This window comes from Mus pahari, chromosome 19, assembly GCF_900095145.1.
Source record: "Mus pahari chromosome 19, PAHARI_EIJ_v1.1, whole genome shotgun sequence".
Taxonomy (NCBI): Eukaryota; Metazoa; Chordata; class Mammalia; order Rodentia; family Muridae; genus Mus; species Mus pahari.
Genome location: NC_034608.1, coordinates 11,390,782 through 11,414,130, shown reverse-complemented (window position 1 = coordinate 11,414,130; position 23,349 = coordinate 11,390,782). Strand labels below are relative to the sequence as shown.

Sequence of the window (23,349 nt, the reverse complement as noted above, 5' to 3'; positions counted from 1 at the left end):
ACAAACCTTTGAACATTTCCAACTAAGACAGAGTTAACTTGCTAAATTGACCAGTTAAGCCTTTAGTTTGTGGTCCTGCCTCACTGTCCCAAGTTGCTGGGCTTACAAGTCTATTCTACCACATATAACCTAAAATAAGTTCTTTAGACTGAATTTTGTGGTACTTTAAAAGATGTATGGCGGCCAGGCGTGGTGGTGCACGCCTTTAATCCCAGCACTCGGGAGGCAGAGGCAGGNGTGGATTTCTGAGTTCGAGGCCAGCCTGGTCTACAAAGTGAGTTCCAGGACAGCCAGAGCTATACAGAGAAACCTTGTCTCGAAAAACCAAAAAAAAAAAAAAAAAAAAGATGTATGGCTTCACATTGTAATGCTATTTCCAAGCTGCCCTCTGTGGACTGCTTGGTGTAGCTTTGTCAGCAGTGTAGCTTGCTCCTGTCCTCTCCCAGCGAAATGAGGCAAATTTTTATACATTTAAGAACTATTTGTTCTATGAAACTGTTTCTGTCCTTTGCCACTTTCCTGTGGGTTCCTGGTCCATCTCTTGTTGATTTGTAGACACTCTTTACATGTGAGGAAAGTGAGTCTTCAGATCATATATTGGCAAGGGTATGGACAGCAACATCTGTGGGGTTGGCCCTTGGACAGCCATGAGTGTCCATACAGATTGCATGTCATATAGACTTGAACAACACGCTGCTTCTGTCTAGACTGAGGGTGGGGAAGGGGGCTTAGGTTGAACTGGTGAGCTAATGTGTACTCTACACATATTAGGAGTTTGTTTGTGTCTACTGCAGGTGTGCATAACTCCATGTGGGTATGTGCACTCGGGTCTGAGGGACTGGATCCCTGGAGCTGGCATTACAGTTGTGACCCACCTGATCATGGGTGCTAGGAACAGAACCTGGATCCTCCAGGCAAGCAGCAAGGCTCTTAACCACCGAGCTCTGTCCTTCTGTACTTTACCAATGCTGGCCACAACCCAAGAATGACACTAGCTGGCATTGCATGTGGTTGACGAGCCATGGTCCAAAGGAATTAAGGAGTGTTGGGGAGAGGAGTGCTCTGGCATCTGCCAGCACTTCTGGCCCCTGTGCACCTTGCTTATTTCTCTCTTTGCATCAGTTTCCTTACCACTTAGGTGAGGATGATAGATAGCAGCTACTTTACAGAGTTACGACATGTGCACAAACTCACGTGTCTGTGGGGTTTTCTTCTTTTTTCTTTTTCTTTTCCTCCCCTGAGACAGAGCCATCTGTGTAGCCCTGGCTGTCCTGGAATTTACTCTGTAGACCAGGCTGGCCTCAAACAGAGACCCACCTGTCTCTGCCTCCTGAGAACTGGGATTAAAGGACTACACCACCACCGCTCAGCTTTCTTGCTAGTTGTTCTTTCACCAGGCCTGAACAACACTGAGACAACTCTTAACCAAAAGGAGCCAGACAGCTAGTGGAGTCAAAGGCAGGAAGACTCAGGGTTCAAGGTCATCCTGGACTCCAGAGTGAGTTCCAGTTTAACCTGCAGGACGTGAGACTTTGTAGTCATGGCTCAAGCCTTGAATCCCAGCACCTAGAAGGCAGGGGCAAGCAGAGCTCTGAGTTCAAGACCAGCCTGATCTATATAGTGAGTGCCAGGCCAGCCAGGGCTACATGAGATTCTTGTCTCAAATAAAGAAAAAGAAAGGTGTCAGGCAGGGCTGCAATCATGTAATGGCTTGTTGAGGCTGATGAGCCTGTCTCGCAGCTCAGCCTGTGTGGGCGTCTGAAGGGACGGGCCACAGCAAGCTGTGGTTGGCTTCCACACAGCACATGAGTAGCGAGAACCAGCTTTGGGTGGGAATTGAAGCCTACTTGTGGCATAGTCTCAGAAGTGACATGTGATCATTTCTGGGGAGTTCCTGGTCACAGAAACTAATCCTGGGGTAGGGATTAAATATAGGTAGGTGGCAAGGATGGGAGTATTCTAGAAACTAGTGAGATTTTTCTACAAGACTTATTTTTATTTTTTATGTGTACGGGTGTTTGCCTGCATGTATGTATGTCTACCACTTGTATCCCTGGTAACCACAGAGGCCAGAAGAGGGTGTCAGATGCCCTAGGACTAAAGACAAGTGTGAGCTATTATGTGGTACTAAGACTCAAACCTTAGTCCCCTGAAGAACAGCCAGTGCTCTTAAATACTGAGCCACCTTGCCAGCCACTATCTATCTTTCTTCTCCCCACTCCATACAGGGTCTCCCTGTTTTCAGGAACTTGATCTGTAGACCAGGCTGGCCCTGGATTTGTTGATCCGCCTGCCTCCTGCTTGGATCCTTTGAGATGAGGTTGCACAATGTTACCTCCTGCCCCGTAATATTTTACAATCTGATCCTAAGATTTTAGTGCATCGCATTACAGCCCTGGGGGAAGTTTTCTCTTACTTTAACTATTGTATTGGCCAGCTGTAGTGTTGTACATCTAGAATTGCAGCACTTCAGAGGCTGAGGCAAGAGGATTACTAGAACTGAGAGGGGCTAGTTATACAGTGAGACCCATCTCAAAATCAAGCAAACAAAAAATCCACATTGTACTATTAGCAAAGCTAGCAAATTTAGTGTGTACACAGGACTATCTGATTCAGTTTTGTACTCCAGTTGATATGTTTTAAATTTATTTTGTGTGTACATAATTAGAGCGCCTGTGCACCTACAAAGGTTAGAGTCTCTTCCCCGCTGTGTAGATCCCAAGATTTGAACTTGCAGACAGGCTAAAATCTACCCAACATTCAGAAACCAGTTTCAACACTTGTTCCGCCAAAGTCTTGTTTTATGTAGTTCTTTCATGCCCCCGTGTGGTCATTCACTAGAAAGGCATTTAGGGTAATGGGAAGAACTGGGCTTTTCTTGGGCACCAGAACACAAACTTGCTCTCTCCCTGGGTTATACTGTGGTTTTTCTATTTGTAAGTAAGACCACAGTGGATATCCCTGTGAGCGAGGGTGGGGTTGTCTGTCTGTCTTCCTTCCTTTCTTTGTTTCATTCTTTAAAGATTTATTTATGTTATATGTATAGGTATTTGCTGGTACCTGGTGCCCAGTGCAATCAGAAGATGCAGTCCGTTCCCCTAGAACTGGAGTAAAGAAGGGTTGTAAGCCTCCATGTGGATGCTGAGACCTGAAGCTGGGACCCCCCTGGAAGAGCACCCAGTGCTCTTAGCTGCTGAGCCATCTCTTCAGCCTTTTTATTTATTTTGAGGCAGTATCTCAAATTTGCCTAGGCTAACTGTAAACTCGCTCCATAGCCCAGGTCAGCCTTGCATTTCCTCTTCATTAGCTCTAACTCTGTTTTCTTCTCCATTTCCCCCTAGTGCTGGGCACAGAACCCGGGGCGTGTACATTCTAAGCACACACTCTTCCACCGAGTTCCCTTCTTAGACCCTTTTCTCTTTTTATAAATAATTCTGCTGCTTTTACTGATGTCAGTGTGGGTCTGTGCCCTTGAGTGGGTTTGCCTAAGGATATTTGAGATGTGGAGATATTAGAGATGGGAGCTACACTTACAAGTCGTTGTGAACTGCCGGGTTTGGGTACTGAACCAAGCTTGGGTCCTCTGGAAGAGTAGCAAGCACTCAAAGGTGAGGAGACATCTCCCCAGATGCCCCTTTGTTCTTTGGGGAAAAATTAAGCCAGGCAGTGGTGGTACACACCTTTAACTCCAGGACTCAGGAGGCAGAAGCAGGTGGACTTCTGGGTTCAAGACCATTCTGGTCTATAGAGTAAGTTCCAGGACAACCAAAGCTATACAGAGAAACCCTGCCTCAATAAAAACAAAAACAAAGGAAAGGAAAAAAAAAAAGTGAAACATATTATTTGTGGGAAGATTGAGTAAACCAATCAAAAAACGTTCCTAAAAGGGACTCACAACAGTCGTCACTTCAGTTCCAAGGGATCCAGTGCCCTCTTCTGGCCTCTGTTGGCTAGACATACAGGCAGGCAAAACAAACAAACAAAAAAAATCCTTAAAGGACATCAGGACATCTCTGCCCTGCCCTACCCTACTATGGGCTTTCAGATACTTCACCTTCCTACCGCATCCCCACTCCCCTTTCAAATGTTCTGTGTTGCATAGTCCTGGAGAAGCAACAACTAAGATAAAAGTTTCTTTTGTATAGCTGAGGATGACCTTGAACTCTTAACCCACCTGTTGCAAGCTCCCAGGTGCTGAGATCCACTTTGCCCTTGAACCATTGTGCTGGGCTGATGTAGTGCTGGTGATCTTTGTGCATAGTAGACAGGCAGGCTACCAACTAGAGCACATTCCCAAGCATGTGAGGCTTTGAAATTCCCCAGAACAGGTTGCCTTGTGCAGGGTTGTCAGGGGACGGTCCCTTTTGTTCTGTCGGCAAGCCTGGAGCTGTTAATGTGCTCTCTGCTTGGAGCTGGCAGCGCTGTAGGGATGGGAGAGTGGTGGCTTGTTCTAGTTTGTTATAGGTCTGTTTTGCCTCTTAGTTACCAGAAGTTAATCAGTGCTGAGCTTGGAAGGGTTGCTCAAAGTGTCCCAGACTGAGAGGTCAGATGCTCTGCTCTGGTGACTGGCTCCATCGGGAGGTCCAGGTAGTGAAGCTAAGCTGCAGATTGCCTCTCACTGTAGAGCAGTGATTCTCAACCTGTGGGTCCTGACCCCCTTGGGGTTGACTGACCCCTTCACAGGGGCGCATCTCAGATATCCTGCAGATCAGATATTTACATTCATAGCAGTAGCAAAATCACAGTTATGAAGTAGCAACAAGATAACTTTACGGCTGGGGATCATCACTATAACACCAGGAATTATGTTAGAGTCACAGCATCGGGGAGGTTGAAAGCCACGGGCATAGAGCAGGAGCCCTCAGGCTCTCTGGCCTTGGGTCTTTGTGTGTGCCCGTGGGCATGCCACAGACTGTATATGGAGGTTAGAGGACAGCCTGTGGGACTTGGTTCACTCTTTCTACCATGTGGGCTCTGGGGATCGAACTCAGGTCATCAGACTTGGCGGCCAGTCTGTCCGCTGAGCCTCCCTGCCAGCCCGTGATCCCAGCTCTCGAACAGAGCTTCCCGTTGGTGGGTAGTTTTATGAGGCTGTGAGAAGGGCCGGAACCCTATGAGGACCTTCAGTCCAAGCTGTGCCTCTCCTTGGTGGCAGTCACTCCCTCTTCCTCGGCAGCTGTCAGTTCTGCCCACTTACCTGTGAAGTAGGCGAGAGCAGGCCACGCTGTGAGACATCCCATTAGCCAGTGCTGGTAGCCTGGTCCGTGCTGCGGGTCACTGTCCAGATGCTGGCGCAGTCCTGGGTGCCCAGCTGGCACTCACTGGTTGCACAGTGCCTGTTGAGGTCATGACTTGAAGATGACAGTTTCAAGGGGTCAGACTGTGGCCCAGGCCTACGTAGGAAAAAGGACAGTGTACTGGCCCAGGATGCAGGTTGGGTGGTATGGCTCAGGCACCATCTGGAATCTGGAACTGCCATACATGTGCTTGCACACACACACACACACACACACACACACACACACACACACACGCACAGCTGGAGCCATGAGCACACTGAGACAGGCAAAAGAGCCCAGTTCCCAAGTGCAGTGCCCAGAACATCCACCCACACACACCCATTTCCCACGGCTGGCCTTTCCTCTTGCCCTTTGTCTTGCTCCTGGGTCATGAAGCCTCCCACACTGGCCAACAGCCACGTGTCCTGAGTGGCGTCTGTGTAATGTCATGCAGGCACCTCCCCTGCTACGCTCCTCTTGCCTCCTGCTCGGCAGCTTGTGGTGCCCCCGCCACCCCCAACGTCCCTGTCACCGCTTCCTCTGCTGCTGCCAACCTGCACACCCTGCAGGGCTTGCCTTTGTCTGCCGGGGTGGGGGGCATTTGGGGACAGTGGTGTGGGTAAGGATGCAGGGGTGGCTGGGTGAAGTGAGGAGCTGAGATCCTGCCTCAGGCACGGCTGGGATAGGCAGAGAATGGGGCCTTTGGGTGGGATGATTGGAATCGGGGTGAAGGGTGGGGTTACAGTGTCTTGGGAAAGTGGAAGCCAAGGATAATATGAGCCTGACTCTGCCTCTACCTCCCTCTTCTGCACAGGTCCCTGCAGCTGCTCCACTGAAAGCCCCGGGCCCCGCCTCCTCCCCATCACTACCTCACCAGGCCCCCCTGGGAGACAGTCCCCACATGCCCTCCCCACACCCTGCCAGGCCCCCTTCCCGCCCACCCTCAAGACCCCACTCACGCCCTCCATCCCAGCCCCAGAGCCTGACCTGCCCACCCTCTGAGCCCACCCTGCACCCTTGCCCTCCACCCCAGGGTCCCCCAACTCTACCAGGCATCTTTGTCATCCAGAATCAATTGGGTGCCCCACCACCAGCTAGCACCCCAGCTCCCACAGCCCCAGGCCCACCCCAGCCTCCTCTGCGACCCCCATCCCAGCCTCCGGAGGGCCCACTGCCCCCAGCCTCCCACCTCCCTCCTGCCTCCACCCCCTCTGCTGTGGCCTCTTCCTCTGAGCCTTCTACCAGGTTGCCAGTCCCCACACCCCCTGACTTCCAACTCCAGTTCCCACCGGGCCAGGGACCCCATAAGTCCCCTACTCCGCCACCAGCCCTCCACATGGTCCCTGAGCCCACGGCGCCCCCTCCTCCACCACCTCGGACCTTCCAGATGGTAACCGCCCCCTTTCCCACGCTGCCCCAGCCAAAAGCACTTCTGGAACGATTCCACCAGGTAACCATCAGCAGGGTCACCTAACTCCCCACCTCCCGAACCTGGCCCCTCGCCCTTCCCTGCCTTGCCTACTGTATGTCCACACCCCTCCCCAGTGCATCTTCCACCCCACTGCGATCCCATGTCCCACCCCTCAACTACCTACCCTTCCTCAGGTGCCATCTGGGATTATTCTCCAGAATAAGGCTGGGGGTACTCCCCCCACCCCACAGACATCCACCACCCTGGGGACCCTCACCAGTCCTACTGCCTCTGTGCTAGTCAGTGGACAGGCACCACCTGGGACTCCTGCCGCCTCTAGCCATGCCCCAGCCTCCACACCTATGGCCACCACAGGTAGGGTGAGGAGCCTGCCTAGGCAAAGGGGTCGGGTAGAACTGTGCCAGAGCCCAGGGTGTCGTCCTGCCCTGCTGGTACCGCCAGGTATAAGAAGGAGGGTGGGCTGCCCGGGTCTCAGGAATGAGGCACTGGTGGGATAGCTGCGGGATGGGAAGGGGGCTCACAATGGAACGGCCTTCGTGCTGGTGACCCCTGAGCCCTCTCCTTTCCTTACCCACCCCAGGCCTCCCTCCTCTACTTCCTGCCGAAAACAAAGCTTTTGCCAGCAACCTTCCAACCCTGAGTGTGGCCAAAGCTTCTGTGGCTGGGCCAGGGAAGCCCCCAGCGATGCAGGTGAGTAAGGGACCTCGGAGCAGCTAGTGATCGAAGAGTGAGCTGGCGGGAGAGATGAAGAGGGGCAGGGGCAGGGGCAGGGGCAGGGGCAGGGGCAGCAGAGACGGTGAGAAGAGCTAGCTAGGAGCAAGGGTGTGTGGATCTCTGTGGGGTCAGAGATGAACCACCAGTACAGCAGTTTAAGTGTGGGATACAACTGTGGATTAGTAGTAGAGCCCAGCCCAGAATCCCCCAGTGAGGAGCTGGGGGCGTGGTTCAGTGGTAGAGCCCCTGCCTAGAATCCCCCAGTGAGGGGCTGGGGGTGTGGCTCAGTGGTAGAGCCCCTGCCTAGAATCCCCCAGTGAGGGGCTGGGGGTGTGGCTCAGTGGTAGAGCCCCTGCCTAGAATCCCCCAGTGAGGGGATAGGGGTGTGGCTCAGTGGTAGAGCCCCTGCCTAGAATCCCCCAGTGAGGGGATGGGTGTGTGGCTCAGTGGTAGAGCTCCTGCCTAGAATCCTCCAGTGAAAGGCTGAGGTCATGGCTAGGGGTGGAGCACTGGCTTGCACAAACCCTTGGATTTGACCCTTTGTATAGTAAAAAAGTTTGGACTGACCAGTTATCACAAACCAAGGTTATCAATACTAGACTCACTAGAGGGAGAGAGGAGACAAGAAGGCTGTTAATCATGGTGAAATTCAAAGGCCAACAGATGAGAACTACACTAAGGGCTTGGACCTACTTGTTAGTAGCCTGCTCCCACAGCCTAGGCCACATGTCCCACACAGATTTGTTTTCTTCTCCACCCCTTCCTCCATCTCTGTTTGAGGCAAGCTCTTTGTAGCCATAGCTGGCCTGGATTCACTAAGCAAACCAGATTGGCCGTGAACTCATAGATGTCCGTCTGCCTCTTCCATCCTTGGTTTTTGAGGTGGGGTGGGGTGGTGAAGATGTCTCTGTATCTGAGGCTGTCCTTGAACTCCCACCTGTGCCTCCCCAGTGCTGGGTTTACTGGCTGTCCTGTTGGCTATCCTTTGCTATGATGATAAGACTGTAGCCAGCCAGATGGTGGTCCAAGCCTTTAGTCCCAGCATGGGGAGGCAGAGGCAGGCGGATCTCTGAGTTTGCAGCCAGCCTGGTCTACAGAGTGAGTTCCAGGACAGCCAGGGCTACACAGAGAAACAGTGTCTCAACAGCAACAAAAGATTGTAACCTAAAAAAGCTTAGGGGAGGAAAGGGTTTATCTAGCTTACACTTGCGGTCTGTCCGGTCTGTCCGTCTGTCCGTGAGGGAAGCCAGGGCAGGAACTGAAGCAGAGACCATGGAGGGGTGCTGCTCTGTGAACTGCTCCTTCACTGCCTCAAAACTTAAGACCACCTTGTATAGGAATGGTGCTGCCCACAAGAAGTTGGGCCCTCAATTAATCAAAATAATCCCCAAGAGGCCAGACATCCGGTATGGCTTCTCCCTTTGGGTAACTCTGGGCAGTATGAAGTTGACAGTTAAGGCTAACCAGGATGGGGGCGTAGGATACCACACCTGGTATTCCCACCGGGTTTCTCTTGATGAACAGGGATGCTGTAGCTGGGGCCACCTTCCTTTACCATCTGTGACCTTGGCTAGAGGGAGGAGGTAGGCTGAGGTGGCAAAGACGGCTTCTTCCTAGCAACATTTGTCACTGATCTTTCCTCCTTCCACAGTATGACAGCAAGTTGTGTAGCTTGAAGAAACAGCCTCTACTGCAACCCAGCAAAGAAGCCTGGTGAGTGACAGCTACCTGCCTGCCCCACCCAAACTGCTCCACAAAGTCTTGGCTCCACTCTCCATAGTTGTATATGAATCCCCTCTTGATCACAGTTTCCCTTCTGCCGAGGGAAAGATTGAGGCCAACAGGGGACATTGGCAGGCTGCTGACTTCAAGCCTCCGGGGTTCCATGTACAGTTTGATGTCAGGGTCACTGTTTCTTTGGCTTGTCGGGTGTCGTGGAGATGAGCCAGGTAGAAAGTAAATGTGTGAATAGATTCTGGGCATGTCCAGGCAGGCGTGTGAGTTATGTGCACACAAGTCAGAAGGCCAGGGAAGATGAGTAAGGATGTTTTAAAGGCCTCCGTACATGGAGTAGGTGGTGAGATGGCTGCCTGCTGGGAGAGGGCAGGCCTTTAAGCTGTTTTGGAGGAATAAACGGTGTTTCCTTGTTCTTCTCCCACCAAAGTGTTTGCTAAGCACTCGCTGTGTGGTTCTGAGACCACAGCAAAAAAACAGTATCAGGAAATCTGCCCCATGGTGCCAGAGGGCTTGTCTTCTAGGCTTGTGTGATGAGAGCGTGGTCATGTGATAGGGAAACCGAGCCTACTGTAGTAGGGATTCATAGAAAACCACAGTGAGGGCTGGAGAGATGGCTCAGCAGTTAAGAGCACTGACTGCTCGTCCAAAGGTCCTGAGTTCAATTCCCAGCAACCACATGGTGACTCACAGCCATCTGTAATAGGATCCGATGCCTTAAGACAGCTACAATGCACTCATAATAATAATAATAATAATAATAATAATAATAATAATAATAATAAATCTTTTTTAAAAAGAAAAAAGAAAACCGCCATGAGAAAATGAGTAGGTTCTTACAACCTAACCCTATCCCTAGCCCTACACTTTCTTAGGCCAGAGGCTGTGGAGAGGTCCTGCCCCTTGGTGGCAGGAGGCAGAATAGCATGGTTCCTACCTCACTCCCAACCCCTCCCTTTCTCCTTTGGATCCTCTAAGCCAGAGTGATGTCCCCTCACGTTCCTAGGCTTCTCTTTTCCCTTTTTGTTACCTGTTAACTTTGGTCCACAGTCAGGGAAGCCATGAGACAAGTGGAAAGCGCCGCTTGCCTTTGTAGTGTTAAGTTTGTAGCTCAGGGCTGAGGTCCAGGGTCAGTTTTCCTGGCCCTCACCCCCAACTCTGTATGTGTGGTCTAAACCCACCCACAGCTTCCTGGAGCATCTGCACAAACATCAGGGCTCTGTCCTGCACCCCGATTACAAGACAGCCTTCCCTTCCTTTGAGGATGCCCTCCATCGCCTCCTGCCCTACCATGTCTACCAAGGCGCCCTCCCCTCCCCCAACGACTACCATAAAGGTGAGGCTCCCCAACTGCTCTCCCCCTTTGCCCCCAAGTGCCCTCAGCTCAGCCACCAGCCCTCAGTATTCAGGCCATGGAGCATGGAGTGGGTGGAGCATTGCGTGCTTGCCCGCGGTTGGCCACAAGTGCCCTGTGTCACCTACTCATGCCCGCCCCCCAACCCCCAATGTGGCTTTTCTTCCTCCAGTGGATGAAGAATTTGAGACTGTCTCTACGCAGCTGCTCAAACGCACCCAGGCCATGCTCAATAAATATCGGCTTTTGCTTCTGGAAGAGTCCAGGGTAGGATTCTTCAAGCTCTGGGGTCTCCCCCCCCCCCCCGGCTGTGAACTGTTCTTGTGGGGTGAGGGGCGGTCTCTTAGCTGGGAGGGAAGATGGAAAGGAGGCAATTGTTCCAAGCGTGCCAGTATCCTCTCTTCCCCATTTGCTTTTTCCTACGTCCCTCATCTACCCACCGCAGAGAGTCAGCCCTTCTGCGGAGATGGTTATGATTGACCGGATGTTCATTCAGGAGGAGAAGACCGCCCTTGCCGTGGATAAGCAGCTCGCCAAGGAGAAGCCCGGTGAGGGGGGAGGGGGGCTCGCCAAGGAGAAGCCCGGTGAGGGGGAGGGGGGCGTCCTCTACCTACCTGGTACTAAGATTTCCCGCAAGCCACCTGGCATGCTGCTGCACAGGGGAGGCAGAAGCACTAGCATCTCCTGAGAGTTTGAGTCCAGCCTGGTCTACAAAAACACCAGGGTTGTGTTGAGTGGCTTTACCTTTCTTCGCCACCAGGGGGCGTGAGGGCCCCTCCTGCCTCCTTTACTGTAGCTCCCTGTGAGTTTCACCCGGCCTCCTAGAATGAAGGGCTTTTCTGCCAGCCCAGCCCGATGGAAGAGTGAGAGAGAAGAGCCAGGGCTGAGGCACAAGCAAGGTCTCTGCCACACCTACTCTGTGCCCAGTCTGTGCTTCTACCGGTCTTAAGAATGAGCCTTACCCCTTGCGAGCCTTACCCTTGCTTCAAGAAAAGCATGCAGTCACACCCCAACCCCTGGCTTTTTCAAAAGATCCCTGACACCTTCTACATTCAGCTCCAAGTACCATTATTCTCTTTAAACAACAACCACACGAGCAGCATTCATCTTTCCACTTCCCCAGCCCAGGCCTCCCTCAGGTAACCACAGGAATCAGGACACTAGTGTATAATCTTTCTGAATCCTTCAGGGTAGTTCTGGAGCTTTCTGTCATTAGGAAGGTGATGTGTCTTCTGAGTGTACCTAGTGACTTTAGGCAGAACCCTGTGGTCTTGCACAAGAATTTCTGTAACAAGTCTGATAGGAATAAGTCAAAGCTAGAAACAACCTACCAGGGGTTGTACGCCTACCTTACAGGGGCAGCACATCAGAAAACAAGGATGTAACTCGGGAGTGCTTGGTTTTTGATGTGCGAGTATTTAAACTCAAGGCTATGGCTGTACTGTGGAGCCACGCCCCACACTCTAATCCTGTTTTGTTTTAAACTTCATTTTTCTAAAACCAGGATCTCAGGAAGTACCGGGCTGGCTTTTATACTGCAGATCCTCCCTGTCAGCCTTCTGAGAAGCCAGGATGGCAGATGTAGACCACTACACCCTGCTTAGGACTGCACTTTTTAAAAATATATATTTATTTATTTATTGTATTTATGAGTACACTGTAGCTGTCTTCAGACACACCAGAAGAGGGCATCACATCCTATTACAGATGGTTGTGAGCCACCTGGGAATTGAACTCTGGACGTCTGAAAAAGCAGTCAGTGCTCTTAACCGCTGAGCCATCTCTCCAGCCCCAAAGGGGCGCACTTTTTGTTTTAATTTTTTTTTTTTTAGATTTATTTTATTTGTTTTATGTATATGAGTACACTGTAGCTATACTGATGGTTGTGAGCCATCATGTGGTTGCTGGAAATGAAGGTTGCTCGCTCTGTTTAACCCCGCTCACTCTGGTCCTGCACGCTCTGGCCTAAAAATGTATTTATTATTATACCTAAGTACACTGTAGCTGTCTTCAGACGCACCAGAAGAGGGCGTCAGATCTCTTTACAGGTGGTTGTGAGCTACCCTGTGTTTGCTAGGGTTTGAACTCGGAATTTTCAGAAGAGCAGTCAGTGCAGTCAGTGCTCTTAACAGCTGAGCAATCTCTCCAGCCCTGTTTTAAATTCTTTTTTTTTTTTTTTTAAAGATTTATTTATTTATTTATTATATTTAAGTACACTGTAGCTGTCTTCAGACACTCCAGAAGAGGGCGTCAGATCTTGTTACAGATGGTTATGAGCCACCATGTGGTTGCTGGGATTTGAACTCCAGACCTTCGGAAGAGCAGTCGGGTGCTCTTACCCACTGAGCCATCTCACCAGCCCCTGTTTTAAATTCTTATTGTTCATTTTACACACATGTAACCTTGGTTGGGCAGTGAAGCTTTGGGGGAGGGGGGGGGCTGTTCGTAAAGGGAGCCTGCAGAGTGAGTGACCCGAGGATCAGCCTGGTCCAGATCAGTGGTTCTCAACCTGCCTAATGCGGCCACCCTTTGATACAGTTCCTGACTCCCACCCATAAAATTATTTTCATTGCTAGCTATTTCATAACCATAACTTTGCTACCATTATGTACTGTAATGTAAATACCTGATATGCATGATATTTGGTGGTACAACCCCCACAGGGATTCCAGGTCACAGATTGAGATCCACTGGTCTAGACTCAGCCTGGACCAGAAGATAAGGTACTCAGTGTACAGGTACCTCGGTCATCTTAGATAATGACCCCATGGGTTTTTGTTTTTGCCCCAACTCTACAGATGAGTACGTGTCTTCCTCCCGCTCCCTTGGCTTCCCTGTCCCAGTGTCTTCCGAGGGTCACCGGCTCCCCAGCCATGGCCAATCGTCTTCATCCTCCACATCTGGAACATCTGCCCAGCCCCCTCCTCATCTGCCCACCAAGCTAGTGATCCGGCATGGTGGGGCTGGCGGCTCTCCCTCAGTGACCTGGGCCCGGGCATCCTCCTCCTTGTCATCAACGTCCTCATCTTCGTCCTCATCCTCTGCCGCCTCATCCCTGGACACAGATGAGGACGGCCCCATGCCCTCCCGTAACCGGCCACCCATCAAGACCTATGAGGCCCGGAGCCGCATTGGCCTCAAACTCAAGATCAAGCAGGAGGCGGGGCTCAGCAAGGTGGTGCACAACACTGCACTGGATCCTGTGCACCAGCCCTTGCCTGCTCCAACCCCTGCAAAGGGGGCGGAGCCTCCGCCACACCCAGCTCCGCCCCCACTCCCGCCTGCCACCCAGGCGCAGATGAATGGCACTCTGGACCATCCCCCACCCGCAGTACGCAAACCCACCGTGCCTGCGTCCTGCCCACGTCTACCACTGCGCAAGACCTACCGAGAAAACATGGGCGACCCTGGTGCCACCGAGGGTGCACAGGGACGGCCACGGGGTGCGGGAAGCCCCACCCCACTGCCCGCCAAGGTAGACGAAGCCACCAGCGGGCTGATCCGGGAGCTGGCAGCGGTGGAGGACGAACTATATCAGCGGGTTCTGAAGGGTGGCCCGCCACCCCCGGAGACTCCAGCCTCCGCTACCAGCCAGGGCTCCACTGAACCCAGCTGGGAAGCACCCGTGCTACCCCCAGCCAAACGACGCAAGTCCGAGTCCCCGGACGTGGACCAGGCCAGCTTCTCTAGTGACAGCCCACAGGATGATACACTTACTGAGCATTTGCAGAGTGCCATCGACAGCATCCTTAACCTGCAGCAAGCCCCTGGCCGGACACCCGCAGGCCCGTACCCCCATACGGGGCCCACGCCTGGCACCCCCACATCCCCAGCGCCCCTGCACAGGCCTGACGCCTTCCCACCCTCTAGTCACAATGGTGGCCTCGGTGCCAGGACGTTGAACAGATAACATCGGGCTGCTTCTGCAGCCCTCATTGAGTGGCCCCGACCCTACTTCCAGGAAAGCAGCCTGCCCGCCGATCTCCACCTCTAAGGGGCACTAACCCAGTTCCCCTGACAATTCTTGCCTAAGTTATTTTGAGTCACAAAGGCCTCCCCACCTTCCTGCTTCCACGTTGGCTAGAGATTTGGGATGGGGCGTGGGTTTTCTAGGCGAAGGTGGGCTATAAGGTACAACGTCCCCCTGGCACAGGCCAGGACAGGGGATACGTGAGTGTTGCCTAGGACTGGGCTTCTAGGTTATCGCACTGGTAACATCTGAATACAAGGTCTTGTCTGATTGGCTTCATGGATCACTGTCGGGGCACTCAGCTGAGAGAGACCTTCTGAAAGGCTCAACTCTCATCCTGTTGCCCACAGAGCCTGGAAGATTGGGAAGCAAGGACTCAAGCCAGTGTCCCAAAGTACCTGCATCCCATCCATACGTGCACTCACCTGGATCATCCTGTATGTGTGCGTACGAGAGAGAGAGAGAGCCCCACCACCCCATCCCTCCAGAGGAACAAGACACGGGGTCTTCCTTCTCCCAAGCAGTCTTCCCTGTATTCTTGCCTCCAGCCCACCACGCCACGTTTTGAAATCTCGGAGACAAAACTAGTACTGTAAGATAAAGATTTTTTTTTGTACTGTATTTATTGTGTATAACGATTTTTTAAAGGGAGAATTCTGTACATCTAGAACTCTTGTAAATTAAAAGCCGATCCTTTTTTTTTTTTTAAACTACTCAGGCCCCCTCCGGCCCCTGTTGGTTTTGGGTGTTTTATTTCGGGAATGGTGTTGGTGGGTTGGAACCAAGCCAATAGAGAGGAATTGTACATGTTGGGTGAATGTCCACTGGGTCCTAGGTTGCATTCTAAGCGCTGTGGGGCAGGTGAGAGGGCAGTTTGGAATTCTCTGCCTCCGAAACCAGTTGTGTCAGTTCTCAGTATACTTAGTTTTGTATGGGCTTTGCTTGAAAATGCTCCAAACCGTTGGTCCAGGGGATGTGGGATTGGGACCCTGGCAGTCGAGGGTCAGTATTATCAACCATCCATTCAGTACCTTGTTTTAGTTCCCTGTCCAAAGGCATTTGTGGGGCTCCAGAGATGGCTTAGTGGTTAAGAGCGCTTACTGCTCTCGAAGAGGATCAGGTTTGGTTCCTGGCACCCACGTGACTGCCCACAACACTAGTTCTAGGGATATGACACCCTCTTCGGGTCTCCTTTGGGTTGCTGAACATATGTGGTACACATAAATTCATGTGGGCACACACACACAAATATGTAAATAAAGTTCAAAGGCACTTAGGGGTGTGGCGGTATGTGCCAGCACTCAGGAAGTGGAAGCAAGAGAGTTAGGGTTTGATTCTTTTCATTTACTTAGGGAGATCAAGGTCAGCCTGGGCTATACGAGACTCTGTCTTATAGTACAAATAAATAGAGACTGAAGAGATGGCTCAGCAGTTATAAGCACTGGCTGCTCTTGCCAAGGACCTGGGTTTGATTCTTAGCATCCACATGACAGCTCATAATCATTTGTAACTTTAATCCCAGGCATCTGGCGCCCCTTTCTGGTCTCTGCGAGTACTGCACACACATGGGGCATATGTAGTATGCAGGCCAGACACCTGTCTTAGGGTTTTATTGCTGTAAAGAGACACCATGACCAAGGCAACTCTTGTGAAAGAAAACATCGGGGTTGGGGGCCTGGGGGCCTGGCTTACAGTGTCGGGAGGCATGGCAGCACGCAGGCAAGCATGGTGCTGGAGGAGCTGAGAGTTCTGTTTTGGTTCAAAGGCAGCCAGGAGGAGACTGACTTCTGCACTGGGCAGAGCCTGAGCATAGAACCTCTGAGCCCACCTACACAGTGACGCACTTCCTACGAGGCCACACCTTCTCCAACAAGGCCACACCTCCTAATAGAGCCTTTCCCTAAGGCTAGGCATTGTAACGCATGAATCTCCAGGGCCCAAACGTATTCAAATCACCACACACCCTGTACACATAGAAATAAATCTTACAAATGTAAATAAATACATACAAATTGAGGGAAAAAATCTTGACTAGTATGCAAGAAGCCCTAAGTTTTCCCCCAGCATCCCATAAACTGGGCATAGTGGTACACACCTATAATCCCAGCACTCTGGAAAGTGGTCATTGTGGGCAGACGACATTTTCAGAAAAACAACCGTTTGCTTGCTAGGTATGGTGGCAGACACCTGTAAAACTCTTATAAAGGAAAGCATTTAATTGGGGCTGGCTTACAGTTTCAGAGGTTCAGTCTATTATCATCATGACAGGAAACATGGAGGTATGTAGGCAGACATGGTGCTGAAGAGGTAAGTTCTACATCCAGATGGGCAGACAGCAGGGAGAGAGAGACTGGGCCTGGCTTGATCGTTTGACACTTCAATGTGCCCCCTACACCCCCTGCACACTTCCTCCAAAGAGGCTATACCTACTCCAACAACAACACACCTAATAAGGCCAGTCCCTACGAGCCTATGGAGGCCGTGTGATGTGTCTATGAACTGATGCTGAGAGTGCATGCCTGCACCACCATGCTGGGATAGTCTGTGCTGGGGATAGAACCCAGGGCTTCCTGTATCTTAGATGGGCACTCTACCAGCTAAGCCACAGCCCTAGCCCCAGGGCCTTGAGATTTTTTTCCCCCTGTGTTTTTGTTGTTGTTGTAGGTAGTGGTGCTTGGTTGGTTTTTATAGTAGATACACAGCGTCTCTGCTACGTAGCTTTGGCTGACCCGGAATTTGCTATGAAGATCAGGCTGGCTTTAAACTCATAGAGATCCACCTGCCTCTGCCTCCCAAATGCTGGGATGTAAGGCTTGTGGCCGCCACATTGGGCCTGTGCACTTACATTTTAATAATTTATTTTTATTTATATGCATTGTTTTGCCTGCTTCGCACATGAATGTGTGTGTGAAGGTGTCAGGTCTTGGAGTTACAGACAGTTGTGAGCTGCCATGTGGGTGCTGGGAACTGAATCCAAGACCTCTGGAAGAGCAGTCAGTATTCTTTTTTTTTTTTTTTTTTTTTTCGAGGCAGAGTTTCTCTGTATAGCCCTGGCTGTCCTGAAACTCACTTTGTAGACCAGGCTGGCCTCGAACTCAGAAATCCACCTGCCTCTGCCTCCCGAGTGCTGGGATTAAAGGCGTGCGCCACCACGCCCGGCTTGCAGTCAGTAGTCTTAAGTGCTGACCATCTAACTCTTCCACCTTGCACTTAAGATTTTAAAATTACTGTTGTTACAGTTATTTTTGAGACAGGATCCCCCCCCCCCCCACACACACACACACACGCGGTCCAGCTTCAAACGTGCATGCACCACTATGATCAGATAAATTATTGGTAGGCCTGCTTCAGCCTCTGTCAACTTACTTGCTAAGAGAGGGAGCCAAAAGCTGGAGGACGGGGCTCACACTGAACTAAGGAGTGCACGCTCGAACCTGTGCGCGTCTTCACAGTGCCCGCCAGGGGGCGCCCGAGGCTGGCGCGGGGCTGGGACAGGGGGCCCGGGCCCGCCCTGCTCGCCGCTCCTAGCGCGCGCGCGGCCCCACCCGTCTCACTCCCCTGCGGACCGGACAGAGCTCGGGCTGCTTGCTCTGCGCTCCCCAGATCCCTGGTGAGTGCTCCCCAAATCCCACCTCTCAACCTCGCTCCCCTCTGTAACAGTCTGTGCTCTCTCCTTCCCAGTTGCTCCCAATTCCCACACTCCTCCAGGACTACCCCCATTCCTCCTCAAATCTCAGTGACTCCCTCACCTCCTCAGATCTCCCCAGCCTCTCTTTAGTACTCCGTATGGCCCCCCTACCCCGCCCCCAGTTTTCCCAGTCCTTACCCAGCCTTTGTCTTTGAAGACTCCCTCCTTGAAGTGGCCTTCTACCCTCCACACCCATCTCTGCTCTCCTTGGTCCTTCTTGCCACCCAAGAGCCTTCTCTTCTCTCTCAGCTGCCTCACTGCCAGGGACATTTCCAGGGTTCCCTCTCTTCATCTTATGTCACAGGTCCTTCCGTCCATTATTTCTTCCACCCCTCCTTTTCTCCAATCCATTTTCTTTCCACTCTTCCCTCTTCCTTTGAGTCACAATGATTTTATATTTTGATTTGCAGGAGTTGGGGGTTTGTTTGTTTGTTTTAATGTTTAGAGTGTCCCATCTTCGAGTCAGATATGGTGGCATACTCCTTGAACTCCAAGATGTAGGAAGCAGAGGCAGGCAGATCTCAGTCTAAGGCTAACCTGGGCTACATAGTTCCAGGCCAGCCAGAGTTACATAGTGAGAATGTAGTGTGTGTGTGTGTGTGTGTGTGTGTGTGTGTGTGTGTGTGTGTGGGTAGTGGAGAGTCCACTGAGAGTTTGCACTGCCTGCTCTTCCAGAGGTAGAGGTAGAGGACGATCCTGAACTTCTAATTTTGTGTCTGCTCGCCTAGTGCTAAGATTACAGATCTGCACTCTGCCCTACATGGTAGCTCACAACCATCTGTTACTTCAGTCCAGGGGAATCCAAAACTCTTTTCTGGCCTCCAAGAGGCCATGAACATGGAACACAGGCATACATAAAGACACATAAGCCGGGCGTGGTGGCGCACGCCTTTAATCCCAGCACTTGGGAGGCAGAGGCAGGTGGATTTCTGAGTTTGAGGCCAGCCTGGTCTACAGAGTGTGTGTGTGTGTGTGTGTGTGTGTGTGAGTAAGAAAAAAAAAAAAAAAAAAAAAAAAAAGAAAAAAAAGACATAAAATATTTTTAATGAAAATTTAAAAAAAGGAAAAATTGTCTCATCTTTGGCTAAGGAGAGCCATTTCAGGCTGAGGGCTGAGTGCTGCGTGGCCTTTGAGCTGACCCAAACTGGCTTGCTCCTTCCCAACCCCCAAGCTCCAGCCCCAGCCCCAGCCCCAGCCCCAGCCCTGTGACAGCTGTTCCTCTAGGGAGCCCTCAATTCTTTCTGTGAGGAATGAGAGAGATTCCGATCTGACCAAAAGCTGGCACTTCAAAGTCACTAAAATAAGCATCTACCTGTGGAGCAAGGGGAGAGACTTACTGACAGCCAGGAGCTGCATCAGCCCAGACACCACAAGCTCCTGAAGGTGTTGAGGCCGCTACAGAGCACAGTCTGGCTTTAGGGGTGCTCACGACTGCAAGGTTGGTGACAACTTTTTCCCTAACTGAGCTTTGAGGCCTAAGATGGGAGCCCAGCTAGAGTGCTTTCCAGCTCAGTGATCCTGTGCAAGCTACTGATGTCTTCCTGAGGCTCAGTTTCCTCCGTGAAACAGTGCGGGTGAGGTTGAGGAGGTAGCTGGGTTTGTAGAGTGCTTGCCTAGAATGCTTGAAGCCCTTAGGTTCTTGCCCCCAACTCTGGGTAAAAGTCAGCATGCCAGTGACATCTGTAATCTCAGCCCTAGGAAGGCAGAGACAAGAAGACCACAAGTTCAAGATTACCCTCTGTTCAAGTGCATCATGGAATACACAAGACATGATATCAAAAATAAAAGATTTAATATGGGGGTAATGCTAAAGTCACCAGATAGTCATGAAACTTAAGGGAGCTGGCACAGGGTTCTGAGTGTGGCTCAGTGATAAGAGCCCCTGCCTAGAATCCCCCAGGGAGAGGCTCAGGTATGGCTTGGCTCTACTGTGTTTGCCTAGCGTGCGGTTCTGTTCTAGCACCACACCTCACATATGAGCTGGCACAGTGTCTGGCTTATAGTTTTCACGCATCTTTCCAATGACAAGACTCCTCCTGGCCTGGGTGCACCTAGGTAGCCTCTACAGCCTTGTTTCTCATCCCTCTGGCTCTGCATCCCCACCAGACAATTCTCAGTCCCCAGTCCCCAAGAGCCTGTCCCACCCTTGGGCCTTTGTACATCCCATCCTCTGCGTAAGACCTGTGTCTTGCCTGTGCTCCACAAAGGCACTCAGCACTCAGCCTTTCCCAGGCCTTTGCTGACCCCGTGGTCAGTTTCCCATGCCCCCTCTGGATGCCTGGAATTCTGCAGGTATCGCTAACTGTTGGGTGCCCAGGTCCTCAGCTGTGGGCTCTGGTTGGGAGGCAACTGGACTTTACAGTTCTTATCTTGGATGATAGCTCCTGCAGCATGGAGCGAGCCATTTCAGTGAAGATGTGTTTAATGATGGGCGTGTGATGTAATGATGCACGGATTTAGGAATGACTTTCTTTGGGTGTCTTTTGAGATAGGGTCTTACATGGTGTCTGGTCCAACTTTGAATTTCTGATCTTCCTGCCTCAGCTTCCCAGGGTTACAGATGTACTTAAGTATATCCAGCTGGGATGCATTTCTTCCCCAGCAGTTCCTTCCTTTGCCATAGTCTCTCTTTTATTTTTCAAAGCACTTCCTCTTCTTGAACCCAGCCACCGACGTCTCTTGCTAGCCCCTCCCCCTCCTTCCTATCACTGGCTCGCGCGCCCTGCTCCTCCCTGCATCTATAGCCATTCTCTAGCAGTCTTCCTTTGTGTTGCCCCCTCTTCTGGCAGGTGAGCTCTCCACCTTGTAGTCTCCTTGGGTGACCCAGTGGGCATCGAAAGTCACCATGTTCAGCTGGCTGAAGAAGGGCGGGGCCCGGGGCCAGCGACCTGAGGCCATCCGCACTGTGACCTCGTCCCTCAAGGAGCTGTATCGCACAAAGCTGCTCCCCCTGGAGGAACACTACCGCTTCGGGTCTTTCCATTCACCGGCCCTCGAAGATGCTGACTTCGACGGCAAACCCATGGTGCTGGTGGCCGGCCAGTATAGCACCGGCAAAACCAGCTTCATCCAGTACCTTCTGGAGCAGGAGGTCCCTGGCTCCCGCGTGGGTCCCGAGCCCACCACCGACTGCTTCGTGGCTGTCATGCACGGCGAGACGGAGGGCACCGTGCCCGGAAACGCTCTCGTTGTGGACCCAGAAAAGCCCTTCCGTAAACTCAACCCTTTTGGAAACACTTTCCTCAACAGGTGTGGAAACTGTCACAGGGGTGAGGGACATCTGTCTCAGAGTACTTCTGTCCTTCTCAGCTCTGATACTCTTCTTTCTGCCTACTTCTTTCCCTTCCTGCGTCTGCCCCCTCCCCTATTGGGGCCTGGGCTCCAATTGTGCCTCTGCCGCTGAGTGCTGGGCAGCCTTGGTCAAGTGTCATAACTTCTCTGTGCCTCTTATGTTCATCTGGAAAATGAAGGTAACAACAGTGGTGACTTGGGATAGCCCTAGACACAGATAATTTTATATAGATCCTATGATGCCTCTGGGCTTTCTTCTTTCCTGGACTTCTCTGTCCTCTGCACCTACCGTTCTTTATGGTACCATTAGTGTCCCTTCTTCATGTCTCCTTTTGCCCTCCTTTGCATTGACCCCTGACCTCTGTCTCCCCACACCCCAGGTTTATGTGTGCCCAACTCCCCAACCAGGTCCTGGAGAGCATCAGCATCATCGACACGCCTGGCATCCTATCAGGTGCAAAACAGAGAGTGAGCCGGGGTGAGTGAGGAGGAAGCCCAGACGGAGGGCGGAGGCTGCCCCCACCCCCACCCTTGTGTCTGTACACACAGGTCTGAGGGAGGAGGCTGAGGGCTGGACTTCATTGTGTACAGGAGGTGGGCAGAGCCTGCACCTTTAGATTTAATAGTGGAGACTGGGGCCTCCTTTGGTTGTCCCTCTGGAATTTACAGAAGACAGGCGTTCCTTCCGCGGGGCTGGTGGTGGGGCAGGGAGACACGGGTTAACACATGCAAACAGGCTGCTGCCACATGTCTGGGCCAGCCAGGAGAGTAGAAAGGCAGAAAAGAAGAGGGACAGAAACTGAGGGTAGGGGGCAGGAGATACTCAGAGTACAGGAAGAGACAGGGTTGGGCAGGGAGGCCCTGGGCCCCATGCTTGTCCCTCTGAGCTGCTGGCTCAGAGGTTGGGCCACAGATGAAGCTGAGAGGGAGAATCTGGGTGGGGGCCAAGACCTGGCCTGGAATTTATAAACAGCTGTGCAGGGGGAGCGGCGGGGAGTAAATTCCAGCAGAGCCTCCAGTGAGCACGTCCCCACCCACTCTGCCCACCCTCTTAGTCCCACTCCCACCCCAGTCTCTGTCCCCTCCCCCACACCTCCCCCATTCCAGTATCTGGGTCCAAAGCCCCTCTGTCCATCCCTGACAACACCCTCATCGCTAGGTCTCTGCCAGGGAATTAGGGCAAAGGAGGCAACAGTGTGGGGCAGAGGGGACCCAAGGCTAGGCGGGAGGCAGGGCCAGGGCAGGGTTTTGGCTCCAAAAGTGCCAGTGCCCCTGGCCGCTATCCAGCAGAGCAGCCCCGAGGGAGAAACACAGGAGGCAGCTGCAGAAATGGTCGAAGTGCTCTGCCAGCTGGAGGTGGGGGGAGCAGCGGGGAGGAGTTCCTGGTGTGCTTAGCCCTTGGGTTGGGCCAAAATGATGGAGGGAGCCCAAGGCCCCAGCTTCCGTAGGAGGTGAAGAAGGGTGGGGATGGGGATCCCCTTCCTCTGGCCCTGGAGGCATAGGAGGTGGAGCCTGTCTGTCCAGGGGGACTTGTGGGGGTGGTGAGAACCAGGGAAATCCTGGGGAAAGTAGTGTGTGATGGGTGTGGGCTGTGTGTCTGTCTGTGGTGGTGTGTGCTGACAGGCGTGGCATGGAAGCCACGACTCTGAAGTTGTGTGAATTGATGGAAGTGTGTGAGTTGCCGGAAACATGTGTGTTATGTACCTCTAATTGTGACTAGCTGTGATTTTATGTGATCTGGGGAGAAGGTGTGAAGCAGGGGGACATAGAAGGATCCTGTGAAGCTATTGTATTGCAGTGTTGGTGCCTTGAACACAGTAGACAAACATGCCACATCCCCAGCCCCTCACTGGGGGATTCTAGGCAGGGGCTCTACCACTGAACCAC

The 23,349-nt window shown here is 52.1% G+C and overlaps 2 protein-coding genes across 4 annotated transcripts in view; both read left to right on the top strand.

The window, feature by feature from the left end:
- Positions 1–15,168, top strand: part of Bicra (BRD4 interacting chromatin remodeling complex associated protein) — a 71,560-nt gene extending 56,392 nt beyond the window's left edge. For all 3 annotated transcript variants that reach the window (XM_029531815.1, XM_029531816.1, XM_021219430.2), the window contains 8 exons: positions 6,094–6,729; positions 6,885–7,065; positions 7,292–7,401; positions 9,077–9,138; positions 10,347–10,495; positions 10,686–10,780; positions 10,959–11,061; positions 13,312–15,168. In XM_029531815.1, the coding sequence (XP_029387675.1) occupies positions 6,094–6,729; positions 6,885–7,065; positions 7,292–7,401; positions 9,077–9,138; positions 10,347–10,495; positions 10,686–10,780; positions 10,959–11,061; positions 13,312–14,423 (2,448 nt within the window). In that variant the 3' untranslated portion in view covers positions 14,424–15,168. The remainder of the gene's footprint in view (positions 1–6,093; positions 6,730–6,884; positions 7,066–7,291; positions 7,402–9,076; positions 9,139–10,346; positions 10,496–10,685; positions 10,781–10,958; positions 11,062–13,311) is intronic.
- Positions 15,169–17,976: 2,808 nt separating this feature from the next.
- The window catches only part of Ehd2 (EH domain containing 2), an 18,798-nt gene continuing 13,425 nt past the window's right edge, over positions 17,977–23,349 (top strand). The window contains exons 1-3 of the mRNA XM_021218863.2: positions 17,977–18,093; positions 20,961–21,420; positions 21,843–21,940. Of these exons, the coding sequence (XP_021074522.1) occupies positions 21,017–21,420; positions 21,843–21,940 (502 nt within the window). The 5' untranslated portion in view covers positions 17,977–18,093; positions 20,961–21,016. The remainder of the gene's footprint in view (positions 18,094–20,960; positions 21,421–21,842; positions 21,941–23,349) is intronic.